This window comes from Gobio gobio (genome assembly GCF_949357685.1).
Source record: "Gobio gobio genome assembly, chromosome: 19".
In the NCBI taxonomy this organism is placed as follows: Eukaryota; Metazoa; Chordata; class Actinopteri; order Cypriniformes; family Gobionidae; genus Gobio; species Gobio gobio.
In genome coordinates, this window is record NC_137112.1 from 10484739 (window position 1) to 10509114 (window position 24376).

Sequence of the window (24376 nt, forward strand, 5' to 3'; positions counted from 1 at the left end):
TTAACTAATTCAGGAGATAGCAATACATGAAATGCCTAACCTTGGTCTAGTAGATGCAGTGCTAGTCTACAACCATCATTTTTAAATGAGCCTCAGCCTACCATTGAGTAGTTTAGTGACTTTTGCTGTTTGACTTATGTTAGGCTATGGTAGATTATCTATTTCCCTGTTATCTAACTAAAAAGACTATGATCGTTTTCTTTTGCTCGGATCGGATGCACAGACGTGAGCTTTTGACGGTGAAAAGGATAGCGCGCTGAAGACTAGCGCTACTCAGCTAGGCATTCACTTAAATTAAAGTCCTGTGAAAGCAGGAAAAATTGAGGAGACAGGAGCAAACGTGTAACGTTATGCGTCGCACACAAGCGGCAACCTCCCGCAGTTTCTCTTGAAGCAATACGGAAGTGACTTAAACTGCAATTCATCGACTGGCCACTAGGGACAGGCTCCAGAAGGAGCAGAATCTCATTGAGGCCCATGTTAAAATGCCCAACTTTACAGCAGAAAAAAACATGTTTACAGCCTGGTACAAATTGTGGTTTTGGCCCTTTATGACAACTGTGAGGGGGGTGAATTTTTTTTATAACTCATTCGTTTACATTATATAAAGCATTAAAGTTCGACATAATTAAGGGCGTGGCCACTTTGATTGACAGGTGGATTGCAATTTACCTGCTGTCTGTTGGTCATCGTGTCACTTCAGCTCCGCCCACGTCCCGCCTCTTTGCCTATTTTCTGTTATCCGGGAGTGACGCGCTGCCAAGATGGCGACGGTCAGCTCGTCCCTAGTTTTCGCTTCAAAACTGCTCATCAGAATCCTATGGGTGACGTCACGGACACTACGTCCATATTTTATTTTACAGTCTATGGTCGCACATAATCTCCAGCAACTGTGAGGGCGCCGCCGCAATACAGCTCCTCTATACAAATCCTCGGTTCACTTTTTAAAATATAAGTCCCGATCTCACAGACCCAAACAATGCTCTATTAAAACGAACAAATTAATGAAAATAAATGTTTTTGCCAGAATCACAAAATAGACATATTTTAGGGTGTCAAATCAGCATTAGCACTGCCAAAACTAGAGCTGACGTTAGCTAGCAGGCTAGCCATTATGTTTTGCTAAATTACTCAAAGACAATCAAACCAAACATTTTATACATTACCTGTGAGAAAATGTCTTCCACAAATATGATGATGGAGGTTTGGTTCCCAGTCTGCCCCGTTAGAAATGGCTACTCCGCCACCAAACAGTCTTGCTATCTTCTCTGTAGCACTACTTTAGACGACGTCCACTCGCTTTAACCTCCTCACCCACAGGTTCCGCTGGATACATTTACTTTTTTCTGAAGGAAATCGATAAAATCCTACACCTTTTGCTGTATATCTGGTGGCACAACCCCAAACTCAACACATTTTCGTCATAGTTTCAACTTTGATCAACAACAATGTTTTTAACTATGTAACTGTTTACAGTAGCCGGCTGGATCTCTTCAGTTGGTCAGTAGAAGCCGCTCGCGTTCTGCCATCCGGAAGTATTTTGGTGCCTATTGTTTACAAACATTCTGAAATGCCGTATAAGCAGTAAATTAGGAGTTTGAGTCGTAGTTAATAGTGAATGTGTTTCCTATTGTTAAGTTGGCCCTAAATGGCCAACGAGTAGTAAAGATGAATTCCAGGAAACAAAATCTCTACTAAATGGTTTGAATATAACAAATAAAGTGCCGAATAAAACTGAGATGTTTATGGACGATCTTTTAGTGGAACAACACGAGAGAGCACAACTCCAGAAAGAAGAGAAGAAGGAGAAGAGAAGAGTCAAAGCAGCGAGCAAAAAGCTATCCTCACAATGCGGGATAATCTGGAGGGGAAAACAGATAATAAAGGTTATCAGACAAATGGAAAGATTGGATAAAAAAATGTATGAATGACGTTAAGTGTTTTATGTTGGAAAATCAATTTGAATGCTCCAATTGTGAAATGTTTAGGTTTTAATTACTTGACCCATGAGATAATCCAAACTTGCCTTGCAAAGAAGTTTGCATTTTTTAAGTCTGCATTTTTAAGTTTATACCTTAGATGTGAGTGTGGTTTTCTCTTTTCTAGAAGTGTTAGCTTTGACAAGCTTGATTAATATTAACATTTTAGATGTGAAGTGTGGTTTTACAGTTAAGGGGAGTTAATGGGCTAAAACACATTTCTTTAACAAGTGTGATTATGTGGTTATATATATACATGAGACCTGTGACAGAGGAGAGTTCAACCTGAGTGTCAACTCTTAACGGTCGTGGGGTTTTGACAGGGGCCCAAGCCTCAAAGTGTCCGCTGCGAAGAAAGACAAAGGAAATGTTTGTGTGCTCGATGCAAAACTTGTAGTAGCCTTGGACAAATGTAAAGCTTGCCAAGTCCAAGACGAGTAGCTTGCCTTATAAGGAATTGCCCAAAACTGTCCCAAAATATGTATAAAAGTAGTAAAAGTATAAAAAAGTATAAAAAGCTGTGTACATTGTTTTTCGGGGCACTTACACGTTATGTTATTTTTGCCTTTTTGAATGATTGTACATTGTATTATTCTGAAACTTCTTTTTAAACGGGCGATGAATTGAGAAATCAACTTTCTGAAAACTTCCTTGTTAGTCAAAGAAAAGCTTTCATTGACACCAGGTCCAAAAAACGCTCAATCTCAGAATATATCGAACCTTGACGTCATCGTATGCTGAAACGCTGCCTCAACAGTTAAATAAGTATGCCTGATTCTGTAGCCCCCCCTACCGAATCGTGGAGCTAAACTGATCGCGCTACCGAGCAATAAACATGCCGAAGATATTGTGCTGTGCCTGGTTGTGGAAGAACATAAGCTTCCTTCGGATTCTAATATTAGGAATGAGTGGTTGAACTTTATTTTTAATGAATATCCAGGTCACGTGGGGAAGACATTGCACGTATGTTCATTTCACCACAGATTTGTAAACAAGAGACAGGATGAGATTACATGAATGAATGAAGCAACACACTAATGTGAGTAAAAATTTTTTAATATGTGATAGTATTGCATTGTTACAGATCAAATACAATGTTACATTGTGTACATGTCTAACTAAACATAACTTACCACGCTGTCACAGGGCTCGCAAAGCCCAACGTCCCGGGGCTATGTGTTTTCCGGACGGGCTACCAATACGTATCATCTTAAATAGTGAAATAACATTCTTTTCTTGATGCGTGTTGTTCACTCTCTTGACTTGATATTGGAAGAAAAAATACAATCGCAGAAGCTTTGAACATGCTGCCTTCAACGTACTTGGTGCGCGCGTATATCCACCGATCGGGCGGGCCAAGTAATATAAAACAACATTCATATTAATTAGGGATGCACCGAATTCGGGTTCGGGTTCGATACTGCCGAACCTTAGAATTTTTTTCCACCGAACCGAACCCTAGGCTTGCACTACGCGCGCTCCGCTGGTCGACGTAATGACGCCACCGTTCATTACGGGAAGGTTTTTCCTAGGTGGACCGTTCGACTACAGTCGGCTGCGAGAAAATGAAAATGGAACTCGTGAACAGAAAACATGTTGTTTGGCAGTACTTTCAGTCAAAAGGTGTTTCAAGTCGAATGTTTAATTTGCAATGCCGATTTGTCTCATTGTGACAAGGACCGTAAACAATAGCCGCTGTTAAAACATTTGCGTATGAAATAATATACGAAAGAATATGAGTTGTGCATGAAGGAATCTACAAACAGCAGCCAAAATGCAGCAACTTCAGGTACGGCGAAGGAAGGACAGTCATCCTGTCATAAGGTTGCCTATTCTTTTTTTTACAGTTAAAATCAAATAAAACTAATAATACACTCCTGTGAACGTTGTTTACTTAATTTATGTGTTTACTGTTGGACTGAGGATGGGAGTAGGATTCGGTATTCGGTTTCGGATTCGGCAGAATCTTAACCAGTAGATTCGGTATTTGGCTGAACCCCAAAAATCTGGATTCGGTGCATCCCTAATATTAATTGCGGGTGGATGAGAGATAAATCATTGTGTTTGTTTGATAAAGACCGCCCTGAGGGACGAATCATTCCGGTTGCCGCTTTCAAAACAATCCCTCACGTCACGCATACTCATAGGGAAGCCGAAGCTCATTAAATATGCAAAGCTTATCCAATCCTAGCCATGGGCGTTTACTTCAGTGTCTTCAGTGCGGCACGCCCATAAAAACCGAGCGTCTCTTGAGAGAGGCTCAAAACCAGAAAATAGCCTATTACTAATTCATTATGATGTTTTTCAATGTAAAAAAACCGCAAACGTCACAAGTGGACCTCAGACAACAGTATAAAGCTATTTAAAAAATAATTTTGTGGTTAATCGTACAAACTTTTCAATTAAGTCTCAGAGGGATTTTTTCCTGGGAATATCTTTATTGTATATAGTTTAGATATTTACTTAATGAGCTTTCTTTTCAGATCATCCGGACTCAGATTGAGCTGTGGGACTCCTAAAGCAACGCCTGACATCTTTAACCTGCATGTGAGAATAATTATAATTGTTATAGGCTTTGGGGATGTTTAGGATGTTTTAGCGGTATAAAAATTACAACACCATGCTAAAGTGTTACCAAAAACGTGTTTCTTCGCCAACCTTTCTTTGTTTGAGCAAACTACAAGCAATATACAGCTGAATCTTGAAAGTCAAACTTTAATTATGTAAAGCATATTATATTATGTACATTTTTATAAAGTAAATTCATCTTAATTCATTGTACATTCCCAATCAGATCGGTCTGGCACATTCATGGATTTCGATTCATCGACAATAAAAACACCAACAACTAACAATGATATGCATGAATGGTACAGGCAGCAAAATAATCATAATCAAATATGTGTTATAGAAGTGATATACAAGTAAGGAAAGGTATGGAACAAATATTTGCAGTTTGACCAGAAATCAAAGTCATCAGCGTGTTCCAAGTTACAACCTCTTTAAACTGTGTTCGGAGAGAGTCCTTAAAGGCAGGCGTGTAACTAGATTGTGAAAGTGGCATTTAAAGAGACAGCCAGTCCATCGATCCACCGCTGTCGATCAACAAGACACAAACACACCGGCACTCATGGCTGTATATCTTTATACCTTCTTCATGTTTCTCCTTAAGTAAAGGAGACATTCTGCTTTTCAAATGTTTTTAGACCAAATGTTAAAATTCAGAGCTGAGAGGGGGAAAAAAATCGAACATCCAGGTACACATGCAAGAAATGCAAAGCCTTTTCTTTCTAGCAAATGAACCGCATGAGATCTAGCACATGGCTTCGCATTTGCACTTTGTTCCTTCCTACACAAAGCTGTTGTTTGAAGTCTTAATTAAGAGCGTCTTAATTAGTCTTTTTCTTCTTTTTCTTCATATCCTCCTGCTGAGCAGCTGACGGCTTTTTCCAGGGTAGAGCGTTGTAGGAAACATATGCGGAAATCAAATACGTGGCCATCCCCGTGTATCCACCTATAATCAAACACAATGGCTGAATGAGCACGAACAGGCAGAAGACGTTGACCGAAGCGCTGTTGGGCAGATCCACGCGGCCATCCTTGTTCGCCTGTAACACGCCGAAGAAATAGATGAGCGCCACGGCTGGGTAAAACGCTAGGTCCACCATGGTGTCAACTCTCTAGAGCCGTGAATGCATATGAATGCATCACAGCTAGTGATATAACGACTGCACTTCCTTTCGACCTTTCATCCGGTAACTGAGGTAAAACATTACCTTCTTGCCGAGATAACATGCGCAGGCATGTTATCAAAGAGCGAAGTGCAAGTTCCTCTCCCAACATCAGGAAGCCTCCAGAGGGTGACCTTTACTCTCTAATGGAGTTTGAGAAGGAGCCAACAGCCGCCTGCAGGGCTGCTATATTAGCATCAAATACATGAAAGGAGACAGCCGAGAGTCCCCAGCTTCCAACACATGCTTGGATTAGTCTAGTGCACTGTGCTTGGCAGAGATTAGGCCGTAGGAATGGCCTCCTTTGAAAAAGTCCTCAGCCACCTCTATTCTTTGCCAGGGACTAGAGAAAAAAAAAACACTGGTGGGATGCAGAAATCGCTGTTGGTGGGTGGAGATGTGATTTATTCACGAGCGTTTGCCAGAAGCTGATGGTCTTTTGAGCACCTGTGAGCTGTTCGATTGTTGTCTTAGACTCTTATTTAAAAGATGGCACCACAATAGATGTGATGTCGCACAAATTCCGGCTTAGATGCCGAGCAGGATGGGAAGTATAAGCCTGTCTGTATTCGACCCCCCAGACCTTTTCGCACCCGTATTAATCATCTTATCAAGACCTCGCAAGGGTCTTCATTTGGACCTTACCCCTTCAATTCCCTCCGTTTAATTGCACTCAAACAGGCCTATTTCTGGCCCCGTTGACGCAATGTGGGAGAAACACAGTAATTAAAGCCCCAAATCACAGTGAATGGTGCAGTTTGGCTGACATTATGGAAAACATTCTTCTTTCCTCTCTTTGTTCTATGTGGCAGCTTTGCCTTCCCATCTGGTCCCGGTTTTCCAGTGCAGAGATCCAGTTTTGCATCCCGTCCTCACCCTGGCATCGCCATCAGATCACCTACAGAGGCTGCTTTTGGCACTGGGTGTTAATTAGTATTTGTCACAGGGTCAAAGTTGAATATGGGCACCGGATCTTCTCATTGGTGTGGTGTTGAAGGCACCACACGGGGCTCAATTAGACCTCAACACAGGGAGCACATCTGCACGTCCTCATGTCCACCCACACGCCCATCCGAATGCCCACTCGCTTTAACATTGCCTTTACAATCATGACTCACTCGGGAGGGTAAGGGGAGGTGAGGGTGGTCTCAGTGCCAGCGTGAGGCTGTTTCCGTGCCCATTGATTTTCAAAGTGGCTCCTGCCCCTCACCCCGGAGCTTAGACCATTCTACTTAAGCCGTCTAAGGAAAAGGGAGGAAAACAATCGCGTTCGCTTTTAATAGACTCGCATCCTGAGGGAGAAAGAATCCAGCTGCGAGGAACTGTGAGGACTTTACCGCGTTAGTACTCTCGTTCTGTGCGCTGGCGTTTCTTGGAAATGGCTATTTGGTTCTGAAAAGGTCTGCTGCAGTCGAACTCCCCGATTGCTTTCCCCCAATATAAACGAAAAGGCATGTTAATTGCGTGATCTTTTTTTTACAGTCCCCATTTTGTGCATCATTAATTTTGGTTGCACACAAACACTTAGCTTTTAGACCACAGGGAAAGTGTTTGCATAAAATGGCTGGCTTTTCTGTGGTTGAGCTGCTATTCAACAAGTCTGCTGTTTGGAAAACATGCTGAACTTGTTGACTTTGGCCTCTGGGAGCTGTCCACACGTGGTGGTGCTGAATTCATGCAATCCTTCCCAGTCTCTCTCTTTTTTTAAACTGTGGATGCATTTTTTGAGAATTACACATCTGTCCCCTGCAATAGAAGATAGTTGTAAATATTACAGAGGTTCTAATAAGCTTTAGCACAGAAGCATTAGTGGAGACCTTGCATCAGATTGTTAATCAGCAATGAATAATAGTGTAGGGTGGGCTGAGGCGAGGTGTAACACAATTGCAGTCGGTTTAACCAATTGGAAATTAGCTACAGGGTTGAAATCACAATCATATATGACCACCACCCTCCTAAATATAGGGTATACACCCTCCTAAAGCAGTATATTGTATATAAAGTAATATCTTTGTATAAAGGATTTACATGACAATCGCCAGTTTGGAGGTATGAAAGTAAAATGTCATTTTTGCATATAATTTCATTTTGATTTGATTAATGGTTGTTAAATTGCAAAACTGGTCTCATCTGCACCAAAAGATGCTCTTCTTTAATTTACAGTTCAGGGATTAGCTGTAGACTTCTTTACTTCATAGCTTTATAGTTACACACGTAAAAATAACGTTTCTTCGGCTGGGTGTATGGTTCCATGAAGAAGCTTTGATACCTGAAGAAACTTTCCATCGCAAAAAGGGTTCTTTGCAGTGCAGAAAGGTTCTTTAGACTGTAAAATTGTTAGAAAAGAATGTGGAACCTTTCACAAAATGGTTCTTCAGGGAACTAAAAATGGTTCTTCAATGGCATCGCCGTGCAAAACCCTTTTCTGGCACCTTTATTTTTAAGTGTGTACTTTACTATTTCCTTCATAGCGGACAGATATGGGAACATTATATCCAAGTTTGATCCAAAACTTGGATTGTTCAAACTCAGTTTCTGATTGGATGAGCTGATACCCTAACCCTAGTCTCATGTAGTCAGACCTTCAGACTGACGGCAGAAGGTCTGGACTCTATCGCAGCTTTCATAGGTCAAGGACCGCCCAAGAGGACGTTTGACTGACATGTAACGCAACCAATCACAGTTCGCGTTGTTCGGGGCGTGAAAATGTAAAGTCGATGTCCCTGCAATAACTGACCGGCGTGCATCTAAAACTTACTCATTCAAGAACGTTGTTCAAGTTTACCACAAACTCACATACTTTTGAAAGTCCAGCGTTTAGTTGATCCTGATAAGCGCTCATTGTCACAGTTGTAAACACTACGTTGTTCTTCTTCCACAAGGGAGAATGGAGTCGTGGCATCTGTTTCCAGGCAGACCGTTAAAGAACGCAACACACACATCTCCCGGACATCCTGTAGAATTCAACCAATCAGACGACGACTTCGAAACTCCTGAAGTGTTTCCAGATAAGTGTGCCATATGCATCAGATGTTCAGCCAACGGTCTGAGGCTGAAGGCGTTTCTCAATGTCAAGGAAGGATCCTAGGAAACCAGAATTTCGAGGATGCTACGTCATCGACATCCGTTGAAGGACTGTTCCAATGTCGAGGATCCTCGGAATTTCAACCAAGGTCTGAGTCCTTCGTTCGAAAAATATGCCATATATAGGAAAGGATGCATATGTGTAGCCTTCGCGTTCTTCGCGCTCTCAAATCACCCACAATCCTATGCACGCAGCTTTGCTATCTTAAATACAAAATGTCGGACGTTGGCGGAATCGGAGCATTAACGGGGCAATATGTTTTCAAGTGTAAGTATATTTACGTTACCAAACATTTGTTATAACCGTAGTACATATAAGTAAAGTTTAACGTTTAAATGCCAGTACAAATGACTACCGTATTGATATTATAAATTATACAACTATATACAAATTACGTTATTGATGGCTAACGGACCTGTCATTTAACAATTCGCATGGTTGCCGTCACCGGCATTTCTTTTATAAATAACTAGTTAAGTTGTACAAAGTATTTTAATGTTAATATTATACCATTCACAACATTATTAATAGCTTCCTGCTGCCTCACCATCTCCATCTCCATTTCCATATCCGAAAAAATGCTGTACAGCAACCAAACCATTAGCACTTCCATTTTTTCAGCGCCGAAAGCGGACCTTTTCACTGACTTAATGACGCAATGACGTGCACTTGCTAGCCTGTTCCATTTATGTGTTCTCCGAATGCTAAAGAGAAGCCTCGCCTAGCCTCTGAAGGAAGTGACTTGGAAGGACCAGTCCTGCCAAGGAATATCCTTGACATTGAGAAACACCTAGAGACTAGACTACCCTAACCCTATACCCTAACCCTACCCTTAAACCTAAGCCTACCCATCACAGAAAGCTTGCATTTTTACATTAAAAAACAAAAACATAATTTTGTATGATTGATAAGCTGTTTTTTCTCATGGGGAGCAAAAATGTCCCCACAAGGTCAAAAATGACTGGTATATATAGATATGGAAAAATTATATCCAAGTTTGAGACACAGAAATAGTATAGTTCTGTTGTTCAACACAATTTACACACATAAACACAGTTGAATTTTGTGTTAATGTGTCAAGTTGCTATAGCAACCATATAGAAACTATACTACTCGGCAGAATAATTGATTTATCCAAATAATTTATTAATTTAAGACGACAGATGTAACAAATTATTGAAATGTATTTATGTGTGTCTTTTTTTTGTTTTTTTGTTGCTATTGCTGCTATTTCATATGTATTAAAACAACAAGTCTTTATAAACGCTATTTTAACACCAGTGACCAAGAACTCTCCTTACACATGGTAAAATCAGTAATAGCACAAACTCCCGAGTCTTATTGCTTTAATATATAGACTTCATTTTGATTCCCCTTTTACTGACGTGTAATTCAAGCCCTTTGCAGCGCAATAAGCAGACCGCCTCTGCTCAGTGTAGCCTACCGGAGAGAGCAGCAGTACGCATGGGCGTGTTGAACAGATAGTAGGGTAGGGCTGGAGCGCGCGCTGGATGCTCTTCACGAGCGCACATGTAGAGCACTTGATGTGCAGAGGAGATCTTTTTCTCTCTGCTGATGAGACGGCAGCTCACCACAAGATTCTCCAGCACAGTTTTAAGCGACTTTCCCCCGACTTTAACCCCATTCAAGTTTCTTGAGTTGTTGGGGAGCTCTTCATTAATACCCTGGCCTTGTTAACTCCGGGTTGGTCCGAGCGGGACCGTGATAGCCTCCGCGGGGCCAGGCTGCGCGAACCGTGGAACTCCCCCGAGCCACGCGCGCTCATGGAGGGAGACATCATGGACAAACTGGAGGACATGGCTTCGGTCTACGAGTTCGACCCGTTAACGGGGAACATCCCCGCCACCAAAGTGGAGATCACAGTCTCGTGCAGGTAAGAAAACCGGCGCGCGGTGTGACAGCACGCGCAGTTGGAGGGAGAAAAAATGCGCGTGCATCACTACGTACGCCTCTGCTACAATCAAACCTCTTTCAGAATATATCAACGACGTTTATACTGAGAGAAGTTATCCAAAACTATCATTCATTGTAATTATATATTTCATTAATGAGTACTATGGAGTAACTACGTGTACTTATTATAGGGTTAGGGTAGGATTTAGGGTTAGTAGCTTGTAATTATGCATATTTTACTGTTATTACTATGGTAAGTACGTGTAACATATGTAACAAGAACACGGTAAAATAAAGTGTTACCTTATACCTTATGTTGGGAATGGCACTCTAAAATGAATAGATTTTGCGTTTGATAAAAGAGCATGAAACAAGAAAAATGTGTTTATAACACTGAAAGAAACTAGGGATTTAAAAAAAAACATTCTATAGGCTTATTATTTGTAGTTGTTTATGATTTTTGTGAATTAGGAAGTTTTGTTTATGGGTGGGGTGGGGACAGTTATCACTAAATGCAACCAGTATATAGGCTATCTATCAATAATACATAATGCTTCTTGTTTAAAGTGTTAAAACTGTTGAATAATTATGCAGAGGATATTATGCATTCTACATTCACATTGATTTCTCTTATACTCTCACAAACACAAGACTATTATATGGATTTATTTATTTAAAAGTTAATTTGGTCAGAATATGTATGTTGAGATGTAACATCTGTGATGAATGCATAATGTGCTCTGTTTGCTCTGCTCTCATGTTCATTATATTCTCTGCTAGATATTGTCACAGGCTAAACAGGGCTCAATGTTGAACAGCAGCTGTAGCTGCACTCATTGATTGATTGCCCGTGTAAACACTCTCTCATGAATGCAGATAGAAGCTCTGGGTTGCATCTGTATTCTGCATTTTTTAAAGGTAGTAATTGCTTAAAGATATCTGGATTTGTATTTCCCTGATCGTCCCTAAAGCCAGAGGTTGAAATGAGTTTGGTGGACCTTCATGAGATTTTGAAAGGGGAGCAGACATGATCCCTCGTTCCTCATTTTGAGACGCATGGCAACTAAATATCACTGTGCAATGCAGTCCTTCCCTTATACGCATGCAAACTTTTTTTTGACTGTTAATTTGGTTTGTTTGATAAATTTGTGACTAAGATATTTTAACATAATTGCTTCATGCTATACAAAATTGTATTAGTTAAAAAAGTCATCCACACGTGACTCCAAATAAATACGATTATCTTAATGTTTTACCGTTTTAGTTATGTAAAGGCAACACTAAATAACTTCTTAAGTAAAATCTACTGATACTCCCAATCTACTGATTTGTAAGTCTCATATACAGATGTTGTCGATTATATCAGCTCAACATGCAATATGCGAGAAAACCGATGACCAATTCAAACATCAGGGATATCCCTGTTATTGATTCACTCGTATGAATATTCACATCGGCGTGCTGGAAGTGGAAGTCTCTTGTTTAAAAATTAAATCTGAATTGCATTGTACAAAAAACGAGGCGGATTGCTAAGAGATGATTAATTGCGTATAAAATGGAGATGAATCCCTGTGGAATGGATAAGTGCAATTATTTCGTCCCAGGATGATTTGTCTTGATTTGAAGTTACTTGCAGATAACGAAAGAAAGAAGTGATTTGTATGGTGATTTATGGCTGCCTGCACCTGTGGACCATTTATCCTTTTCCTGCATTTATTGCTAACATGTCATTGATAAATAGTGGGCGATATTGATTTTTAGGACCCGTTGAGGGTAACTGTGAGTGATAATAAGCGTGAAATCCATTGGCTGATTTCCAATGATCTTCTATTATACGTGTCATACAAAAGCAGCATTTATTTTCTTGATGAATGCTACAAATGCCAACATGCCTAATGTAGATATAATTGCACACATGTATATGTAATATAATACGCATTCATTTTGCACTAATGACCAGCTGACTGCACATAATCCATTATTTAAAAAGTAATAATTAATCACCGATCTGGATCGGTAGAATGCGGTAATGGGGTGACACGACCTCAGGCACTAGAACAGGATTGACATACATCAGCCTGAACGGGCATAAACGTGATTTCATTGGTTCCATGAAACAGGAGCTTCGTTTACCCTAGAGACCTCAATTGGCATTCCAGTCACATATATAGAGCCTGACCGAGAGCTGTTGTGATAGAGTGACAAACAGAAGGATCAGCAGATGAAATCTATAATTGATTTCAACATGTTTGCATTCAAAGGTCCGGCCAATAGACTCTCATTACATCTGACTGACCGTGTGACGGTTATGCGATTTGCAAGCTAAATGGAAACTCTGTGTGGGAGTTTGGGTCACATGGTTGTCTTTCAATTTAAGCTCTTTTATTATCAATGAGATGTGTTCTTTCAGTGCATATGTCACATCATGATGACGTCGGGTATCATATGGCAGTGGCTTCCTTTTCAGGAGCTCTTTCCCAAGCAATTCCTGTGCAGAATACCAACCATGTTGGCTCATGCAACATTCAAGAATTCATTTGGTTGCTCCTCTTCCTGTTTATATAACACATCCAATTCTCTAATTGGTGCTTGTTTAGCACCAAGAAACACTTTGAGCTCATTATGCAATCCATATAGTTGTCAGATCAGAGTGTTGCTTGCTTGTGAAGACTGTTTTTTATTTACCTACTGTAACTAGACATGTCCTGATTTTAATCGCGAGCATTAAATGATTCAAAAGCTTGAAAGGGATGTGGCATGTCGGGGATGTTGATTTGTTTTTGTGCTTTTGGGAGACTTTTGAGAGGCGAGGGAAATGGTGTGATGTTTTTCAGGTGCACTCTGGGGTCTAGCTCCCTTGCATTGTTCCTTTGTGATTTTGTAAATACTTTATCTTAAAAGTGCAAGATTCACTAGCATATGAAACTCACTGTCGATATTTGCCACCAGAGATTGTACCAGGTTTATTACCCGTGCCGTTAAATGGCAACATACACTACATTGCCAAATGTTTTGGGACGCCTGCCTTTACATGCACATTAACTTTAATGACATCCCATTCTTAATCTGTAGGGTTTAATATGGAGTTGGCCAACCCTTTGTAGCTTTAACAGCTTCAACTCTTCTGTGAAGGCTTTCCACAAGGTTTAGGTTTTTTGACCATTCTTCTTGAAACGCATTTGTGAAGTTAGGCACTGATGTCCGCTCTAAATCATTCCAAAGGTGTTCTATCGGGTTGAGGTCAGGACCCACAAAGTTGGGAGCATGAAATTGTCCAAAATGTCTTGGTATGCCGAAGCATTAAGAGTTCCTTCCACTGGAACTAACGGGCCAAGCCCAACCTCAGAAAAACAACCCCCACACCATAATCCCCCCTCCACCAAACTATACACTTGGCACAATGCAGTCAGGCAAGTACCGTTCTCCTGGCAACCATCAAACCCAGACTCCTCTATCGTATTGCCAAACAGAGAAGCGTGATTTGTCACTCCAGAGAACACATCTCAACTGCTCAAGAGTACAGTGGCGGCGTACTTTACACCACTGCATCCCACACTTTGCATTGCACTTGGTGATGCAGCAGCTCGGCCATGGAAACCCATTCCATGAAGCTCTCTACACACTGTTCTTGAGCTCATCTGAAGGCCACATGAAGTTTGAAGGTGTAGCTATTGACTCTGCAGAAAGTTGCCGAATTCTGCGCACTGTGCCCCTCCGCATGCGCTGACCCCGCTCTGTGATTTTATGTGGCCTATCACTTTGTGGCTGAGTTGCTGTTGTTCCCAACTGCTTCCACTGTTAAAACACCACTAACAGTTGAGCGTGGAATATTTAGTAGTGAGGAAATTTCACAAATGGACTTATTGCACAGGTGGCAACCTATCACGGAACCACGCTTGAATTCACTGAACCCATTCTTTCACAAATGTTCGTAGAAGCATCTACATGCCTAGGTGCTTGATTTTATACAACTGTGGCCGTGGAAGTGATTGGAACAACTGAATTCAATCATTTGGAGGGGTGTCCCAATACTTTTGGCAATGTATGTGCAATACGGTAAATTCAGTATGCAAAGAATACCCTCTGCTTTCATATTCTCTGAGCATTGTGGGAGGCGTGATGTTTGTTGATTGATTCCTTCCAGCAGCCAATCACAATACAGATAAGTGTCAGTGTGAAATGTCAGTGTGTATCTGGGGACAGATCTCTCAGAACCCCCCCTCCCGTCGGCTCTTCAAGCCACACAGATACAGTGATTCACTGTTCTTCTCTGGATTCTGGGGAAAATAAAAATTACGACCTGTCTTTTGTGTGTAATTACTGTGATTTTAGAGCAATTACCGGTTGTTCCCTCATTAAAATCCCTGTTACAATGATAAGGCATCAGAAACCTGCCAGAGAAATACCCTTGTGACGCATTTTTCTCTTGCTCGGGGTGGGCGAGATAAGGCTGGGATTACTGTAGCCGTATAAGGCGGAAGGCAGATTACACCACACGCGGTTCAAGACTTTTCAAGTGCTATCGACAATGGAAACGTCAAACACCTGTTTTACTTATCAGGAGAATTGTTGTCTGATTACAGAGATGTGCTGTCATCTAAAGCAACATATAACTGCTTAATTGGCCTTCGCCGAACATATACTTCCCTCGTCTGCGTTCGGGGGAAATAACAAAAGTGATTTGAGCACTTGAAAAGAACAGTCATCTAGACTGTACGTGAGATGAAGCTGAACATGGAAAATTAAGTATACCTGATCCTTAAGATAATAGGAGGAGCCATTTAGGGTTGAAAAGGATCCTCGAGAGCCCCCTTTACTCACCCTTCACAATGTCCACTCTGTTCCACATGAGTTATGTCACCAAAATGCTGTAATTGTGTCTAAAGCTTGGAACATACTCTGGAAGAACAAAGACATTTGTTCGTTTTCTCGAGGTGGCAAGAACAAGAACAAAGTTCGTTCTGGCCAGGACATTCCATACTTCACGAGAAAAGCAGGTGCCGAACATCTCCATTTCTCCGCATTAACCCCGCTCACTTTAAAATTCTGACCAATCACACAATAGTTCTTGGACACCCACAAGAAAAAAGTTCTGCTCAGACGATGTGTCGAGAACGAGCTGCGAGAACTCCCAAACCAGGGCTCCGAGAACAAAATGACGTCATTTTGTTCTCGCAGCCCTGGGAGAGAGAAATTTTCAATGTTTAATCAACTATTTGGCTGTAGGCTATATTTAATAAATAAGAAGCAAACAAGATCGTCGGGAATGGATAGACCTAGTCTTTGAGCAAGGCTGAAACTATAGCGTCTTTCTGTTTTAATACATTTCTTGAATATATGTCATAATTACAGTAGGCCTATAGATAGTTATGATATTTGTGGTTGCACCGGGGTCCGTCATTATAAAGTTACGCCACTTTCCTTATTAGGAGAAAATATATGTCGTTTTAACGACATAAGATCTCGTACATACTTGAGTGGAAAAAAAATTATATGTAGGCCCTATGTGAGAGCAATGCGTGACTTTACCAGGTGACCTGTAAATGCGAAAAAACTGTTTCCATTGCAGTTTTGCAGGGGTCTCCAAACTCGGTCCTGGAGGGCCACTGTCCTGCAAACCCCCCAATTAAACACACCTGAACCAGTTTATTAGTGGCTTTGTAAGACAAAATCATGAATCATTTATCAACCTTGACTAGTTAAGTAATTCAAGGATAGACATGAAGCGGCTCTTTTAATTCATTCAAATAAATAATACAAAACTACATAAATGATTCTTATTAACTGACCAAAGTATTACAAATGTGAAATGTAAAAAGGATACATAAAAGCACTCATTTTAAAGTTAAACGTTAAATGTTTATGTTAATTCCACTATTGTATTATATATTATTGTTCTACAGTCTATACACAGTATTTAGTTCAGTTACATCAAAAGTAACTGTAATTAATGGTGCATTCCAGGCCCGTAACCCGTGTTTTTCCAACCTTCTACCCATGAAAGTGCACTGGAACGGCAGTCAAACTCGTGACTTCCCACCCGTGAACTCGTACTAGATCGATGTACCTCTTACGCGCTCTGACGTCACATAGCCCGCGAAACAACAATGGCAGCCCCTAAAAATATGCAAATAATGTCAAATAAAAGGTATAACAGCTTCTCTTGCCTTATGCACCGTTTTTTCTCCCCCATTTCCCTCAAATGAACAAAGAGGAAGCACCTCTGGCGATAGAAATGATTGTAAATGAGCATAAGCCCCGTACGGTCTGCCATGCTTTGTTTACATCTAGCTACCACTCAGGCAGCCCTAAAGGGACATGGTGAGGGAATCAAATATGAGATGGAGGAAAAAATATTTGTCAATGCTTTTGCGCTCTCTCGCAAATGTTTTGCGCTCCCCAAGAAATTTTGCATACCCTCGTAAAAACCTTTGCATTCTGCCAGGAAACTTTGCACTCGCTCGCAAAGGGCTCAAAAGATTTTGTGAGCCAGCGTAAAGTTTCTCGGGGTAACGGAAAACATATGCGAGAGAACGCAAAAGCATTGGCTTATTATTTTTCCTCCCATCTCATATTTTTTTCCACCACCATGTATTTAGGGGCTCTGTATATATCAATATAATTCAAAATATATTTAAAAAACATCTCCAGAAGTGTTTTAAAAATGTGTTATTCGATGCCTGATATGATATATGTTTTATACCTGTTTTGGGCATTTTCTAACAAACAGGGATGTGAATAAATTACCTTTCTATTTTTTTAACATGAAAATATCAGGATGTAGGTTTAATTTAACAAGCTGCCAAATAGTTGGTAGTGTAAGTTTTCCCCCCTCTCTAAACGGTAGTTTTTAATAAGCTGAAATATTTCTAGAGAGTGTTTTGTAGCCAGCTAACTATAACTTTTGTAACTAGCTAGATTTTTTTATCAGCTTGCCCAGCATTGCAAATGAGGTAATTTAGCTTGACGCAAAATATTTATAGTACACTTATTCCCCCTGGAGAAAGCTAGGGTCAAGCCCATTGTGCCAATGGTAATGATTTATGGATCGGCCCTAGTGGAGTTTGAACCAACAACCTTTCGATTATAAGAGGTTGTAACCACTACACAAGCCCAAGTGATTCGCAAGTGGTCCATTGAGCACTGATGCTTCATTCTCACATCACGCAGGACCTCATATTGTGTTATAGTTTCTGAAAGCTTCTGCCATTTGGTTCAAGTTCCCCTAAGAGTTCCCTGAACTCTAGCTTTTTGTTTTCTCCCGCACCAAACAGTGTCTATCCAGGTTGATACGCTGGTCAGCGGACAATGGCGTCCACGGGCAGGTGGCATCACTTGTGCTCCACTGCTCCCATTTGTAGCCCTTAATATCTCCTTCGATTTTGCTCTGCCCTAAATACTGAACTGAGTGGGCGGCTTTCAAACTTTTAAGCCTCTCTGCAGTGTCTGTGAGGGGCCATTGGGAAAAAAAAGACTTTTTTTATTTCAAAAAAGAGGACTGGAGAGAGAGTTGGATGTCTTTGAGGTGAGCAGTGTTGAAAGCCTGCCCACATTCTGCAGTCACTCCAATGACAAAAACATATTCAACAGACAGTCTGCCATGAAGATGCAGTCCACTGAAGCACTGAGGAAGTAATCCAGAACAAACTCAAGCCAACAGAGGGAAATACATTTCTTGAAGCAGAATTTTGGTCATCGTCGCCGATGAGGATCACAGGGTGATTGCTGCTTGAGGCGGAGGCGGTGACAACCCTGGAAACCCCAGCGGAGAACTAGCCCAGCCTGAGCTGTTATGATCACAAGCAACATTGATTTTTCGGATCCTCAGTGGTCTGACCCTTGTTCCCCTATATTCTAACATGTGCAGACACATGGCAATTGTCGATCTCGACTCCGTCTCTCACAAATAGCTGTTCAGTATGGCTGACTGGTGCTTTTTATTGGTTTTTCTGATGGACGTGGGAGAGATGCCGTAAATAACTTCATCCAATTGTTCATTTTCCCGGTCATGGTTGCCATGCCGGCGGAGAGCCTGAGTTTTCTTCAGTTTGATTTGAAGCAGAAGAGCCTCTCTGTTGTGAATTATTTTTAGTGAGTGTGTTCATGAGCCACTCAACTCTACTGATTTTCTCATATAAGTGATTTTAGAAAGCATTTTCTATAAATCCATGTCAAGTCAGGTGCTAAATTATATTTTTTTACTGAAAGATTCATGCTGTACTCTAGGTGTGACCTTGCAATGGCTTTCTGTATTCTGAGTGCCTTTGTACAGATACAACTTGACCATATTAACGTAAGTCTTAAGTCTTGAATTAAGTAACTATTGTAGCATAAGTGGTCTTTGTTTCCTCAGAAAAGTACATTGTAGTGTAGTCTGATTCCTGACCGATTCTTTTCAGTGAATCAGAATTGGACCTGTAAGAGACTGTATTTTGAGAACATACAATAGAAGTCACCAGAATTGTTTGTCTACCAACAGTCTTCAAAATTAAGGATGTCAATCAATCGTTGTTAAAATTAACGATCGATTAATTTATGGCAGTAGCACATATCACCCTGTAGCCCAAGACTGGTTGCCCACTGAAGCTAAGCAGGGCTGAGCCTGGTCAGTACCTGGGTGGGAGACCAACTGGGAAAACTAGGTTGCTACTGGTAGAGGTGTTAGTGAGGCCAGCAGGGGGTGCTCACCCTGTGGTCTGTGTGGGTCCTAATGCCCCAGTATAGTGTTGGGGACACTATACTGTAACAAGCACCATCCTTCAGATGAGACCGAAGTTAAACCGAAGTCCTGACTCTCTGTGGTCATTAAAAAAAAATCCCAGGATGTCCTTCGTTAAAGAGTAGGGGGGCCCCACTTTATATTAGGTGGCCTTAACTACTATGTACTAACATCAAAAAATAAGTACAATGTACTTACTGTGTTCAAATTGTATTGCAAAACACCTTTGCTGATATTGAGGTGGGATACGGGTAGGGTTAGGGACAGGTGTGGTGGTATGGATAAGTTTAAGGGTAGGGTTAGGTGTAAGGGAAGTGTCAACTGTGTAATTACAAATGTATCTACAGAAATTTATTACAGATGTAATTACATGCAGGTATTTTTTTAAATGTAAGTACAATGTAAAAACATGTATGTACACAATAAGTGCATTGTTTCAAATGATTAATACAAATTTTAGTACATAGTAGTAAAAGGGATAGTTCAGCCAAAAATGAAAATTAGCCCATAATTTACTCACCCCCAAGTCATCCTAGGTGTATATGACATTCTTCTTTCAGACGAATAAAATCTGAGTTATATTACAAAAGTCCAGGCTAATCCAAGCATTAGAACAATGATTCATAGTTGCTCTGTTTTTGAAGTCCATAAAAAGTGCATCTGTCCGTCAAATAACGTGCTCCAGGCGGCTCCGGGTTGTTAATAAAGGCCTTCTGAAGCGAATCGACGCGTTTGTGTAAGAAAAATATTCCTATTTATAACTTTATAAAGTAAACTTTCGACCGACCGCATTCCATGGAAAAGTGTTGAATGTTGAAAGTGAAACTCAAGATGCGTACGTGCCGTCATGACAAGCGTACCTGGTTGCGTTAGTCTTTCGATCGGCAGGGTAACTTTCAAAATTTTTTCCATAAATTGAACAGGTAAGGCGGTTGGTCGAAGGTTTACTTGATAAAGTTATAAATATGAATATTTTTCTTACACAAACGCATCGATTCGCTTCAGAAGGCCTTATTAACACCCCGGAGCCGCGTACCCGTTATTTAATGGGCAGATGCACTTTTTATCGACTTCAAAAACAGAGCAACTATGAATCCAATTCTAATGCTTGGATTAGCCTGGACTTTTGTAATATAACTCAGATTTTATTCGTCTGAAAGAAGAATGTCATATACACCTAGGATGACTTGAGGGTGAGTAAATTATGGGCTAATTTTCATTTTTGGGTGAACTATCCCTTTAAGGCCACCTAATATAAAGTTGGTCCAGTAGGGGTGTAACCCCGGCATCCTGGCCAAATTTGCCCATTGGCCCCTGTACATCATGGCCTCCTAATCATCCCCATATATATATATGATTGGCTTCATCACTCTGTCTCCTCTCCACCAATCAGCTGGTGTGTGGTGGGCGTTCTGGCGCAATATGGCTGCCGTCGCATAATCCAGGTGGTGCTGCACATGGGTGGTGGATGAGGAGATTCCCCCCTTCTATGTAAAGTGCTTTGAGTGCCTAGAAAAGCACTATATAAATGTAACAAATTAATTATTATTAATCATTAACTTTAACCTCTTAAATACGAAGCAAGTGCTTACTCAACAACCACTTGCTTAAAGTCCCCCTGTGGTGAAAATCAAGGTTTTAATGTTGTTTATATGTCTATGTGGGGTTTTGAATAAGCCAAGCCATGTGCAAATTCACAAGTCAACACCATTGCTGCGTATTTCCACTTAAAATATTGTGATACTATGCTGTATTGATTTGCATATATTTAGAGCTGGTGGTCTTGATCAAGCCCGAACACAACATAAGACAGACATGCTGCTTGGCTAAAGCTATAGGACTTCCGGGATTTGATCGCATCCAGATCATGATGCAGTGTTTTCCAACGTCATTTGAAGGTTCAACCAATGAAAACTGGATTTCGGGTGTGGCGGGTGGGTATGGTTGGTAGGGACAATGTGTAGAAAACAATTAGACACAGCTACACTGAAAAAAATTATTATGGCCCGATTAAATTAAGCATAATTAATTTGTGCTCGTTTGAATAATTAACATTTAGTTTTTTGATTTTAATTAAAAAAATAATTAATTGGTTTTATGGGAATTGCATGTGTTTTTGTTTAAATTGAGATAAAATAAATTGATTGCGACCACTTACGATAATTTTTTTTTGTAAATTCAACGAATAATTTTTTGCAGTGTAGAGCGCGCTTGGATTGCATTGAACGCTCAGATTGACAGGTCTTGATTCGCCATGCGTGGTAGAATATGAGCCACAGCCGAAACAGTGCTGGAGATCATCACTCTTCAACCAGGATCTTATTACTTGTTTATTCTATGTACTTTGGTTGTGGCGTTTACACAAGTAAGTTGTGCTTATGTTCAGTAAAATCACTTGTTTGGAGGGTTTTTTGGACCCTCGGTTAATAATGTTTCGAAATAAACTGCTAGCCTCCCTAATCCATCGCGTCACTTGAATATTTTGAATATGTAACTGCGGAGCACTCGTTTCCTTTTTCCTTGTGTCTCTGCTGCACTACTTCTTGTGTAAGTACTGTAGGTGGTTCTTGGCCAGAATAAACTGCAATGTGGACCAGTCTTCATAGTTTTAATGACTTGAGAACTTCCCAGCATAGCCTGTGCTAATCGTTCTTAATCACTAATGGCTCTTTGATGTGCATCCTTAATTTGTGACGAACACGAGGTCCTCCTTCACACATCTTTCTATTTCTCTGCTATCCCTTTGGCTTCCTCCGTTCCTCCATCTGCCTTTGACTCATGTGCAGAATATCTTCCTTTCTCTATCAAAAAAAAAAAAAGAAAGAAAAAAGAAAGTGATCTGCCTCCTGTTCTTTGTGGCTAAATTGACCAGACGCGACTGGCAGTGCGAACCCTTTCTTGAGCTGATAAATGCTCCAGGCCGAGCGAGAAGGCCGTGAAACTGAAAGGAATGCCGATTGCAGTGGCAGAATTGGATGTGTGTGGGACAGTGGGACGCCCCTGTGCTTCTGTCTGTCTTGTCACACACACACACACACACCTGACTGAGAGCTAGTGGAGCATAGAGGGACCTGCGTTTATATGCAGACCGGCTCAAGACTACCAAAGAGACAGGTCCAGTCTAGTACAAGAAAGATAGTCTCATAATGAGTCTCTGAAGTTATAATTAAATTACTGGTGGATGAAAGGAGTTTGACACCATTGGGTTTAAAACCAGTGATGAGGTTCAGCTAATTTAAACTTAGTGAAAGTATTTCAGCTGAAAAGAAATCGTGCTAATTGAAAGGATAGTTTGACCAGAAATTCTTTCTTTCTTTCTTTCTTTCTTTCTTTCTTTCTTTCTTTCTTTCTTTCTTTCTTTCTTTCTTTCTTTCTTTCTTTCTTTCTTTCTTTCTTTCTTTCTTTCTTTCTTTCTTTCTTTCTTTCTTTCTTTCTTTCTTTCTTTCTTTCTTTCTTTCTTTCTTTCTTTCTTTCTGTTTATCTTCTTTTATGTTCCACTGAAAAAAGAAAGTCATGCAGTTTTGGAAAGACATGAAAGTGAGTAGCCTGGATGCCAGCCGAACTTAGCCCCGCCCACAACATTTGAGGTTGGGAAGTTGATCCGTTGTGGAGCAACTATGCTCGAACCAGAGCTGTTCGGACCAATCAAATTGTCAGGGCGGGCTTTATAAAATGATGGACAGATGATCAACAGTAACATAATCATCCACGTCATCAAAGAGCGCTTGGGTTGAATTTGTTTACTAAACGAATAATTTAACGTATAACGTATATACATTCACCTTTACTATTTCTCTCAAAAATGATGATCGTGTTGGTAAGTACTCCGTGTATCCTTAAATTCTTTTTACAACACCATCAAAGATCGTTTACACTCATCTTCTTTTTCTACTTCTTCCAGCGTGCAGTTGAGTTCTGTTGACAACTATGCATCGCTCAACACGAGGGCAATTGAGTGCAGAGGCATTTTCTTTCCTGGTTCGGTTGAAACACGCCTCATAATCACAGCCCAATGGAGCAGATCAGACTCATATTCTGACTAGAATCTGTGTATGACGATGTCAGGCGAAAAGTCTTCATAATAATAGTAAAAAAAAATAAAAATAAAAATAATAATAATAATTATATATAATTTTTTTTTTTAAACTATTATTATGAAGACTTTATATATTTAATATTTTATATATATATATATATATATATATATATATATATATATATATATATATATATATATATATATATATATATATATATATATATATATATATATATATATATATATATATATATATATATATATATATATATATATATATACACACACACACACATTTTTTATAGGGCTGTCAATTTAATGTGCACATTTAATATTAATTAATGAACTACATTATATAATTTTTTAAAATTATATTAATAAAATTTTTATTATATATTATAATAGTATATCATTAAAATAAGTAATGAGAAAAATAAAATCCTATTCGTAATATTTTTTTCTTTAGCAGGGCTGTAAATGCAATGTTCACTTAATTAATTAACTATATCAGTTAACTATATAAATATTTTTTTTAATCAAAATTTTTTATACATTATATTAATGCACAATTACCGGCCTCGCACACCTGTAGGTAATAGATAGGTGCGTAGGACAAAAGATAACCAAATCCAAAAATCTCAACGAATAAAGGGAAATCCCGCACACTATCAGTACTTGCAAAAAATATGAAAAGGTTTTATTAGCAACGTTTCGGTCTCATGACCTTCATCTGGTATATGCCTGATGAAGGTCATGAGACCGAAACGTTGCTAATAAAAAGTTTTCATATTTTTTGATGCATTATATTAATAAATTACAGATTCCTTTTTTAAATTCTGTAGGAGGGCTGTCAATTTATGTTAATATTTAATATGAATTAATTAACAATGTTAATGCATTAAGGATTAC

General features: G+C 39.9%; 1 protein-coding gene across 3 annotated transcripts in view; it reads left to right on the top strand.

The window, feature by feature from the left end:
* Nucleotides 1-10252: 10252 nt before the first annotated feature.
* cpne5b (copine Vb) overlaps nucleotides 10253-24376 on the top strand; it is a gene marked incomplete at its 3' end in the record, with an annotated part of 252325 nt that continues 238201 nt past the window's right edge. For 2 of the 3 annotated variants that reach the window (XM_079843746.1, XM_079843747.1), the window contains exon 1: nucleotides 10253-10689. In XM_079843746.1, the coding sequence (XP_079699872.1) occupies nucleotides 10580-10689 (110 nt within the window). In that variant the 5' untranslated portion in view covers nucleotides 10253-10579. The remainder of the gene's footprint in view (nucleotides 10690-24376) is intronic. The other variant, XM_079843748.1, reaches the window with a different exon arrangement.